At 29.5% G+C, this 11,794-nt stretch overlaps 1 protein-coding gene across 4 annotated transcripts in view; it reads left to right on the forward strand.

Annotated features, from left to right (window-relative positions):
• LOC106788540 (phosphatidate phosphatase LPIN3) overlaps nucleotides 1-11,063 on the forward strand; it is an 18,453-nt gene extending 7,390 nt beyond the window's left edge. For 2 of the 4 annotated variants that reach the window (XM_014751886.1, XM_014751885.1), the window contains exons 2-12: nucleotides 3,199-4,295; nucleotides 4,538-5,662; nucleotides 5,746-5,882; nucleotides 5,968-6,179; nucleotides 6,482-6,661; nucleotides 6,984-7,517; nucleotides 7,592-7,682; nucleotides 7,773-8,037; nucleotides 8,151-8,654; nucleotides 8,752-8,855; nucleotides 10,850-11,063. In XM_014751886.1, coding sequence (XP_014607372.1) covers nucleotides 4,104-4,295; nucleotides 4,538-5,662; nucleotides 5,746-5,882; nucleotides 5,968-6,179; nucleotides 6,482-6,661; nucleotides 6,984-7,517; nucleotides 7,592-7,682; nucleotides 7,773-8,037; nucleotides 8,151-8,654; nucleotides 8,752-8,855; nucleotides 10,850-11,000 — 3,495 coding nt within the window. In that variant the 5' untranslated portion in view covers nucleotides 3,199-4,103 and the 3' untranslated portion in view covers nucleotides 11,001-11,063. Of the gene's footprint in view, nucleotides 1-3,198; nucleotides 4,296-4,537; nucleotides 5,663-5,745; nucleotides 5,883-5,967; nucleotides 6,180-6,481; nucleotides 6,662-6,983; nucleotides 7,518-7,591; nucleotides 7,683-7,772; nucleotides 8,038-8,150; nucleotides 8,655-8,751; nucleotides 8,856-9,610; nucleotides 10,213-10,849 lie in introns of all 4 variants that reach the window. The other 2 variants (XR_001381904.1, XM_014751887.1) reach the window with 2 other exon arrangements.
• Nucleotides 11,064-11,794: the final 731 nt, after the last annotated feature.

Below are 11,794 nucleotides of genomic sequence, written 5' to 3' on the forward strand. Positions count from 1 at the left end.
AGGGGGGGGGGGGATTAAAAAATTAAAAAAAGACATTTTTACAGAATTAATAATAATTAATTGAATGAAGGAAATATTCAAAAGTATAAATAAAGTTTTAAATGTTGCTAAATGTCCCACGATTTCTAATTATATACGTTTACGTAATTACGTGATAAGAATATTTATTTATAATTTTCGTTAACACCTTTGGTTTCCTTAACGAACACCCCCCACCCCGTCAAAAACTATTGATGGGAGGATAAAATAAATTAACATTATTATTCGTAAAACAATATTTTTGTTTGCATCGATCAAACTTTTAATATATTTCATTAATTTGTATGCGTATGTGTATTTGTGTGTGTCATTTATGAAAGTCAAGGTCATTAGTAATAGACAATAGGCTAGCTTCCAAGAATATTTGCCAATTGTTGAGAAAAACAATTTCCCACGAGTGATTCATGTATGCGTTGTTAACACGTGCGTGTAATATGTGTGTAATTTTTTTTAAACACACACAAACAACAAAACAGTGATAACGATTATATATTATCATCTATGACGATTCTATAGTGAAAAATGAAATGTGCTAATTAATCGTACTTGTCGTATACGCCACCGATAGGAAATTATTATCGATTATATTAAGAAAAAAAATAATAAAAAAAAATCTAGAGAATGATTCAAGCTCTCTCTTTAATTTAATATTTAAAAAAGAAAAGACGTTTTGTGTGTGTTTATTCGATCTGATTGTGAACGAAGTAAACGTGTTAATCGCATCTAATTTAAACAGAGTATAATAATTAATAAGCTTGTTTGTGGTTTGTTTTGTTGACAGTGTCAATCGAAAATAACCCGAGTATATTATGTATATAGTTTTGTTTACGATAGTTATCGTTTGAAATCTAATTGTCATCTTTTTTTAGGTGTGGGGGATTTATTATTATTTTATTTTTTTATTCTTCTTCTTTTTATTTTTTAATATAATATATTTCAAATTATAATTACGTTCAAAAAAAATATCGTATTTACATATATCGCGAAAAGAAAAAAAAAAACATTTCCGAATAATTTTCTAAATTAACCTAAGTGAAAAAAAAAATAGATTTTCGTAATGGTAAGTAAAAGAAAAAAAGAAAAAAAATTCAATTTCTTGAATATCGTCCAAACCGACTGTCAGTAAATGTTTGTTTAGCTAGCTAGCTAGCAAGTTTCTTTTATCGTTAGTTTTTCTTACGTAAGATTGGATATATTTTGTCAAAAATCATTCGGTACGGTTACTCGAATGTTCCGAACGTGAAATAAGAAAATGGCCGCAAGCCAATCTCGAAAGCTTTAGAGTTCTATCATCCTAGGGTTGTTTCTTTTAAAACCATTGTTTCTCAACGGATTGAAAAAGAGAATTGTCATTTAAAAATATTTATTTATGTATTTATGTTGTCGTTATGTATTAACATACACACACTCACACACATCATATATAAATTTTTGTTCAATTAAATAAATACGACGAATACAAATGTACCGTTTTAATCTGAATTGTAAATGAAACATAAATTGTAACAAAATTATATTCACATGCATTTTATATATAATAATTATTTATATTCATTAATATACAATTATCAAAGATCATTGAGTTTACTTTATCTTTACTACCAGAAAATATAATAACCTGAAAAGTTAACTGAAAAAAATAATTATAATCTCGTGAGAAACGTGCACAGTTCATTTTTTAATAATAAATTCTAAACACACATATATCGGATTGGCCAAGGTTCACCGCGTTCGTTCGTTCGTTCGTTCGTTTATTCGATCATTTCATTTTGTACGTTCTCTTTTACGCAATCTACAAGAAAGCAATCGACCTTTTTCTCTTTTTCTGTTCTATTATCCACAACTTTAATGGCAAAAGATTAAAGTGCAAACGTAACGGATTGTAAAACTGCTAAATTTTATTATTCTGTCTCTATAATAAAACCATTATATTTTTACTTCTGTCTTTTACTTACGTATTTTATTTATCTATACTCATATATTGTGTGTGTGTTGTGTATCATATATATATGATATATGAATATTTGTACGCAGCATGTATAATTTCTAAGAGACTACGGAACAAAGTACAATGTTCAAGATAAAATTGTTTTTTTTCAATGCAAACATGCCAATTCTCTCCACCTACGTGGAAGTTCCATCGATCAGGTTTTTTTTTTGTTCGTTAAATCAATTGACTAGAAAATGTGTATTTCCTTGTTGCTTCATGCATCAACTATTTATGTGATTATACATATATATATATATATATATATGTATGTATATTTGTGATTTTCGTAGTTTAGATTATTATTTAAATATTATTTTTCAGTATCCAAATAATTTGCACGTAAAATCCAATCGAATTGCATGACATTGATTAAATTTATTTATCACGAACGTAGGAAATTTCTTTTTAAATTTAATCATTATCACCGTTTGTATTTTTTTTTTCAAAATGTTCAGATCATTAAATATATTTATCATTACGTGACTTGTCTCTACGTTATATTTTCTCTTTCTTTATTATTGTATTTTTTTTTTCTTTTTATCGAAATAAAAAATATTATTTAGTAATTAGAGTATTATTGACACGCGAATATACGTGTTTTTGAAATTTCAAAATAACATTTCGTGTCTGACGAATGACTGTATAATGATCGATCGTATGTATAATAAGACCCCGCCTTATATAACTATAAATGTCATTTACTCCTTTCACGTAACACCACTATGGCTTCTTAAGAACTCTATGATCCGTGATGCACCACTGGTGGGCTTTCTTGAATGGTAGTTCTGATGATAGACACGTGCAACATGACGTGTTACTAAATGAGATTTTCCACGACATCGACTTGACATTGCATCATTAGTTCCTCTTCAAATATTATATATATATATTTATTAGTATATAAAATGAATTTTACTCCAGTATCTCACGTATACAAAATGTCACGTTAATAATAATAAAAAAAAAAAAAAACAAGAAAACCAATATATATTATTTAGTAATCTAATGAATCAGCCCTCAAATAATACATTTCGAAATCAATGAAATGAAGAAATAACATTCTATATACATATATATAAAGTTAAGAAAGAAATAAGAATCATTATTATCTCGTGATTGCATATTGTTGCGTTTTTTAATCACAAAACGTCATCGTCTCTTTGTTCCAGGTATCGGAGTAAAAATTTGAAATACGCGCTAAACGATAGCGTTGTGTCACGTGACGGTGCGGCTTATTGACCAAGCCGTACACTAACGCGAATGGTCAATTTTGGTCACGTGACTAGTGGTAACGTCAAGTCGGGTTACCGTCTGCTTTTCGATCGAACGGATATCTCAACGGGCCTTCGAAGGACAAAGAATTCGTGAATAAGAGCTTGAAACGTTTACACCTTATCTAATATATCTTACTTTGTCACAATTTAATTGTGCTCGTTTTATTATACGAAAAAGAAAAAAAAGAAGAAGAAGAAGACAAAAAAATCATTAAAAAGAAACAATAATAATAGATTCGTTTTGAGAAAAGAAGAAAGAAGAAAAAAATAAAATAAATAAAAATAAAAATAAATCAGCTGTGCGTGCGTGTGGGAATAATTTTCGCGCGATTACGATCATTTTGACAGTTCTCAACGTTTATTCAGTTTGACAGTGTCATTTACGAAATAGTCAAGAATTTAAATGTTTGTTACAAAAGTCGATTATTTCGTAGAAGAATAATTCATTTTCTATTCAGTATTATTTTAAAGTGTCATCTCGAAATAAATCAATTAACACGTAGTGATGATGATGATGATGATGATGATGATTAAACATGGTTAAGTAAAACTAATTAACGTTGTCAAGATATTATTAATTATTAAAACGGAATATTGAGATTCGTTGAGAAAGGATAGAAGATAAAGTTCTTTTTCCTTTTCTTATTCTTCTTTGTCTTTGTCTTCGTCGTCGTCGTCGTCGTCGTATTAAACGTCAACGTCAACGTCTCAGTGATTTAGTATTATTTATTGGAATTTGATCGTCGAATCGCAGGTCGAATTTCTCTCGTTTGTTATTAACGACGATCGGTTAATTGATTATGATGTACAAGATGAACTACATCGGGAAATTTATTAGTAATTTTCGCGACTTTTACAATGAAATCAATGCGGCAACGTTAACTGGTGCAATTGACGTCGTTGTCGTCGAACAAGCTGACGGATCTTTCACCTGTTCACCCTTTCACGTTCGTTTCGGCAAACTCGGTGTACTCCGTTCCAGAGAAAAAGTGGTTAGTTATTATTTATAATAATATTTATTATTATTATTATCATTGTTATATATTATTACATTTATTCATTGTTTATACTTTTTATTAATATAATTTAATTATCATTAACATTATATATTATATTATTATTAATTATCATTAATATTATATTAACATTAATTATATATAACATTATATATTATTATTATATTAACATTATATATATATATATATTAATTATTTATAATATTATTTGTATTTAGGTGGACATTGAAATCAATGGAGAACCAAGACAAATTCATATGAAATTGGGAGACTCCGGTGAAGCTTTCTTTGTCGAAGAAGTTAGTTCCAATGGTTCGCCAACCGATACAGAAATTCCACCACATCTGGCATGTTCGCCAATTCCAGACGACAATTGTTTTCCATCGGCTGGATTTAATCCTTTATCAGATCTTCCTCAAGAACAGAGGGACAAGATACTCATAGATTCGGTTTTGTCGATAGAGAGAGAAAAATGGGAACAAATGTCTGCCTTGCCACCCGAAGAAAGAGAAAAATTTTTGATAGAACAATTTGCCGATCTTCCAGCAGAACATCGCGACAAATGGCTTCAAATAGCATCATTGACGCTCGAAGAAAGAGACGAAATGTTTAAACAAAGTTTCGGTACTATTTCTACTTTGCAAAAACAACAAATGATACGAGAACAATATTCCGCTTTGAAATTGGAGGAAAAGGAAAGATTGTTTAAAGAAAACTTTCCTGAACTTCCTGCCGAACAAAGGCATAAGTTTGAGAAGGCACTGTTGAGCGACTGGAAACAAAAGGATGATGAAAAATGGAATAATAAATCTAATGCGTTGAAGAATAACGAAGAAGAAATTTTTGACATGGAAGGTATCAATGATGACGATGAATCCCAACCTATAGCATCCATACCTAAATCATTCGTAGCTGTTACATCCGAGGACAAGATACGTAAAATCAGCGTTGTAAAGAATGATTTTATACCTATATCTAACGACATTCAGGATAATGAAAAAGGAAAATCAAGTTACGAATCTAATAATTCGTGCGTTATCAAGCAGAGAATTCGTAAAATTGGTGTTGTTAGTAATGATTTTATTCCAATAATGGATGATTCGCAAAGAAGCAGTAAAGAAAAGTCAAGCGACGAGTCTAATTCGTCTTCTAATAAAAAATTGTCGAGAGATGAGACTGGGGAGGAATCTAAAATTAATAATTCCACTAAGAGAAAGAGAAAGAGGAAGAGCATCATGAGGAAGAAGGGTTCGCAGAGAAAAACTAGTAACGGTAGCAGTAGCCAAACCGAAATGAGTGAAACTGACATCAATGCTACGGAAGAATCTCCTCACAGTGAATCTGTAAGCGATTTGAAATTATTCTAAAAGCAATTCACTTTTGTTTTGTTTCTCTATTTATTTATATATAAATATTTGTCATATAGATTTTGAAAGGACCAAGTCCGGTAATAGAAATCGACTCGAAGAAGGACTCCCCAGGTATTATAACTTCAGCGGAAGAAATTTTGGAGAAACGTCCAGAAACTGACTTCCATTTCTTCAGCGATACAGAAATAACTAAGTAAGTTAATTATTTATATGTAATATGGATTAAATTTCAATACGTAGAAGGAACATTATTAATATCTCTAAAACGTTATTAAAAGGAACCAAGATTCTAGGCCATGTTCACCAATACAATCAGATACAGAATTTGAAATGCGTAAAATCACGCAAGAGGGTTGTGAACAAGAAGATGATAAGGCTCATCAACAGAGTTGGAAATGGGGAGAATTGCCTAACTTGCCACCTGAATCCAATCATCCGTCTCATAGGAATTCAGTTAATTCTTCGGTTGTAATTCCCCAATCTAATGATAGTAAGTATGTCGAACGTGTACAATTATTAAAGTAAGAATGAAATCTCATATCTTTTTATTTTTCTTTTATTATTATCTTCTCGTTTTCAAAGATATCAGATCAGATGTAAATTGTCATTGAAAATATTTGTGCTAATTAAACCTCATTCATTAAATCTTACAAACTAACGTATAATATAATCCCATGTCATATAACACGTCATTTATTATTATTTCTATAAATCTAAATAACTAAATGTTATAAATAATGTTAATTAAATGCTTGAGTATTAACAACTTGCTAAATGCTATTTAAATGGTAGCAGAGGCACATCGATCAATGCTCAGTGGCATGTTCTCATTTATGAAGAAGACCTCTCGTGTGAGGCATAATCCAGAATCTGAAGGAATTTATCTTAGCGATTTAAATTCCGATGAATTGGATCCTGAAGTTGCAGCTCTTTATTTTCCCTCTTCTCATCGTGGAGCAACTGTGGTAAAAGGTATACACACTATGCTTTGGTTGTAAATGTTTTAAACAAACTAATATATTAATATTTAATTACTTTGACACATAAACTGCATACACCACACATTTTAATCCACAAATATATTTGTATATTTACTACATTATACATTTATTGAATTTCTATTAAAAGCTACAAATTTTCTTGTACAGGTGTATATAAAAAAAAAAAAATCTACACATAACATATATCTAATGAAAATAATAATAACAACTTTGTATATATATGTTAGATTAATATTATTATGTACAAGAATGAATATATAATCGGTTTACATTATTTCAACTATTTCTTTCAGATGCAAAAGTAGTTGACGAAGAAGATACCGAATCCGGTAATGGACCAAGTATTCCGCAAAGTCCTAACAGCGTTGAAGGAGCTATCGGTGGTCCAAAATCGTTAGATAGCGATTTTGAAGAACCCAAAAATTCTGTCTTCGATAGTAATTTTGAAATTAGTCTTTCCTTGTGCGGTGGTTTGGATACCGAAAGTGGCCCATCGAAAGAAGCTTTCCACCAAAATTTACTTCATTATGAAGATATTTGTTCCGATCCGAAATTATACGATAATCCTAATTTGGTGGTTAAAATCAATAACAAGTATTATAATTGGGCTACTGCCTGTCCAATTGTCATGACATATGCTGTCTTTCAAAGACATTTACCACAAAATACTATTGAAAATTTGTACGCCCAATGTATGCCATTACTGATGCACGGAGATAAAAAACAGTCGAGTACTGGAAAGGCTGAAGGTCGTAGTGGTTACAGTTCATGGTTTTCATGGGGTAGATCTAACACTCAACCTAAAAAATCTCAGGAAATAAGTCAAGGTAAATATAAATTAAATATATATATTTTTTTTCAATTATAAATAATATATAAATATATTTAACTTTTATTTTAGTTGATGGACCACCCCTAATTGGAGGAGAACATTCTGAACAAGCAATTGAGTGTAAGGAAACGATTGTAATAAGAGAAATGCCTACAGAAAGGTATATAATAAAAAAGAATATTTGTTTTTTTCTTAATATATATATATATATAAAATTATATATTTAATCGTTGACTTTTAATTTATTCAGTAATATTGATCTCAAGACTGATCCAATTTCAACGATTATTTCTGTAACTATGGAAACACATGAATTAAGGAATACACCTACTGATAGTTTGATCATGAAGACTGAAAAATCATGCGAAAGAGAAGGCGAAGGATATAGCGGTAGTGAAGATTCAGATAGTAATCAAAACGATATGCAAGGTGTTAAAATACCAATTGAAAGAAGACTCTATTACGAATCTACCGAGAAGTATAGAAAAACTTTAAGATTGTCGTCTGAACAAATAGTATGTGTGTTGTCATTTTAATTAATTATTTATTTACAATTATTCTATTATATTATAATACAATTTGTTTAGAAATATTAATGTAAAACATATTTTTCTTATTTTAATTATAGGCAAGTTTGAATTTAAAAGAGGGCCCTAATGAGGTAGTGTTTAGTGTTACAACGGCTTATCAAGGTACTACTCGTTGTAAATGTCATATCTATAGATGGAGATGGGATGATAAAATTGTAATCTCAGACATCGATGGCACTATTACCAAGTCCGATGTTCTGGGCCACATTTTACCAATAGTCGGAAAGGATTGGGCTCAGTCCGGGGTTGCTCAATTATTTACCAAGATTAAGAACAATGGTTATAAATTATTGTATCTTTCGGCTAGAGCAATAGGTCAAGCTAAAGTAACAAGGGAATATTTGAAGAGTATAAGGCAAGGAGATTTGTCGCTTCCCGAGGGTCCTTTGCTTTTAAATCCAACCAGTTTAATATCTGCATTCCATCGTGAAGTTATCGAAAAGAAACCAGAAGAATTTAAAATATCTTGTCTAAGTGATATTCAAGCACTATTTCCAGAAGGCTCTAAACCATTCTATGCTGGCTATGGTAACCGTATTAATGTAAGAATTAACACCAAAATATTACGTAATGTTTTCTTATATCGTTTATCCTTATTATTTTATTCTACTATTCATTTAAATATTATTTTATATACAGGATGTTTGGGCTTATAGAGCTGTAGGCATTCCTATTATGAGAATTTTTACCATAAACCATAGAGGAGAACTGAAACACGAGTTGACGCAAACATTCCAATCATCGTAAGTAATATATTGAATGATTTATTTATATTTTTATAATATAACTGTTAAAAATTGATTCATCCTAGCTGTGATTAACACAACATTTAATTTAATACCATTTATATACATATATACATTTAGATGCTGTATCTTTTTCTTATCCCAATTGTATATAGTTGTCTGCTTATTTAAACTTATTAAAATAACAAATCATAGCATCAATGAATGTGATACATCTTCAAAATGGAATGTTAATTGATATAACTTCGCAGCATTTAATTTCAGCTTTCATTTCAGATAGATATTATAAGTTTTCGTTAATACGCAAAGTGTCAAAGATCTTTTATTAAGCTTGCCATTTAGGCCACGATAACTTGTCGTTTATCGGTGACCAACGTGATCTTAATGAAAAATTGAAGATCCGTAGGATTGGCATAACGTTTAATATATTAATTAATTCCTGTCACAATTTTCTCTCTAACTCATATTTATTTAATATATATAAATTAACTGGTTTTCTTTTCTTTTTTTTTACAGCTTATTCGTGTAACATGATATACGTATAACTTAATTGTGATATCATATGTGTGGCTATATAATGTTAACACAAAATTGAAATTATTTTGATCTGTTTGTACAGTAATAATTTGTTCTGTCATACTTAAATTAGATAATGAATTATTACGAAGACAAGAATGACAAAACAATATAAAATAAAATAAATAGAAAATCTTGATAGGCTTTTGACAGGGCGGATATTTCTGTGATTACAGCTACGCGTGTCAGTGCGATATCGTCAATGAGTTGTTTCCACCACTGCCCACGTCAAACGTCCAATGATGATGACACAACCATTTAGATAGAAACGTAGAAATGTAGGATTATTAGCGAAATAGTTAGCTAAATTGAAAATGAGCACGATGAATTAATTTTAATCGTTGAGTCGTTATATAATTAATGGTAGCACATATAAAATATATAATATTATATTATGGGTATATAACTATATAGAATATATACCATTAATTAAAGTCAAGTCAAATCCCAGGGAAAATTAATTGCATGAGATTCTGTTGCATATATAGAGTTGTTTTTATATATATATATATATATATACTTTATTTATTTGTTATAAGAGTATTTATACGAGCAGAAAGAAAAATCAGTATTTTAAATATGATGTATATTAATTCTGCCAGTGTTTCTGTCAAATGCAGAAAATATCGTTTCTCTTGTATTATATACTTCCAATAGGAGTTTATATTTCAATTGTGAAAGAGCATATACATCACATTATTTATTTAGAAGTATTGTGTCATTGTATTTTAAGGTATTTTGGTTGTGCTACACTTGGTATCGTCTTATGATTTCTAGGGTAAGCACTTGTTGGTACACTGTAGCTTTTTCCTTGTTATAGCTTTTACAATTTTTCATTAATCGCAAACATTGTTCATATTCTATTCACGAGTTCTCACGAGTCTATATCACTGTTCATCGAGTAAGACTTAAATTGTTGAAATAGTTATCAACAACATTTCTTTTATACATTTTTTCACATTTCGATTAACAATCTTTATTTTTTTTAAATTTCTATACGTATCCATCAAAGTTTCATTGAACTAACAAGATAAAAGATATTTATTAATCGTTTGAATTATGTGTTTCTACTTTTGAGTTATCATTATATTTTCTTTTAATAGCTTTCGTATGTTTCATTTTTAATATACAAAAAAACAAGTATAATAAAGGAAGATCAGGAGAATATTAATAATAAATTAACAGAGTTTTAGGAATTGTATGAGGTATTCATTTTCACGCGATAACACATTTAAAATATTTTATTATTATAATCACTGCGTACGCATTTATCATTACAGTTCTATTTTTACATTACAAAATGGAATTCATCCGAGCTGCTTTCTCTGATATCATGGATTTAATTATCAAATAAGCGTATACACGAATAGATATTTGTCAAATCTCAAATATTCTTTTTCCTTTTCTCGTTTCAGATATTCAAATATGAGCGTCATAGTAGATCATCTATTCCCAGCTTGGCGAGAGGAAGCTGCAGATGAGTTCAGTAACTTTGCTTACTGGAGAGAACCGATTCCTGAATTACCTAAGCTCGAGGCCCATTTTATGCAAACCCAAGCAGTTTAAACGAATAATCTTTTCTTACCGGAGCAATAATATTCGACTCGTAAAAAGAAAAAAAAAAAAAAACTAAAGAAACTATCGTCACTTATTATAATTAGCTACTATTTGTATCCTATACTTAAATGTAGTGTTCTTGACTGGTGCAATTCAGTGACATTATACAAGAACAAGATCAATATTACTCTTCTTAAGCTCTTCTTACATGTCGTGAAAGAATATTATCGTTTTATTTTTTTTACTAATTAAAAGAAAAAAAAAATAATAATTATTACTAAGAGAATCAATCATTGTATGTGGCTATTTATAATGTGAATTCACTCACTATATATTAATATCTCGTGCTTCAGTTTGAGTTGATCGACATTCCAAAGCACACAATAGTAAAAAATGAAAACGTTATATATATATATATATATATATATTTATCAATGCATTGTGTTTTAAATTTTGCTAATATTAAATCTGTCGCACCAGTCAGTGCACAGTAAACTACTTGAGAAAAATAATATAATTTTATGCTCGAGTAGGATCGAATTAAACTTGCTGCTTTTGTGCATGCTTTAAAAAATATGGATAAAAAGCATAATGTACTCGTAGTTTGTGAATCTATCTTGGGTAAGTGAGATGCGACTCGAATCGACAGTCAATAATGTTCCATTAATTATTATTATAAATCAGTTTATTTGTGTGCTAGAGAATGATTTTTAGCTTAGATTTGTGTAATACGACTATGAAGCGTAGATTATAAATCATTTTCTTAAGAAAAAATATCCATCTAGCACATTAAGAAAATATAC

This window comes from Polistes canadensis, unplaced genomic scaffold (genome assembly GCF_001313835.1).
Source record: "Polistes canadensis isolate GaletaPanama2010 unplaced genomic scaffold, ASM131383v1 scaffold_143, whole genome shotgun sequence".
NCBI lineage: Eukaryota > Metazoa > Arthropoda > Insecta > Hymenoptera > Vespidae > Polistes > Polistes canadensis.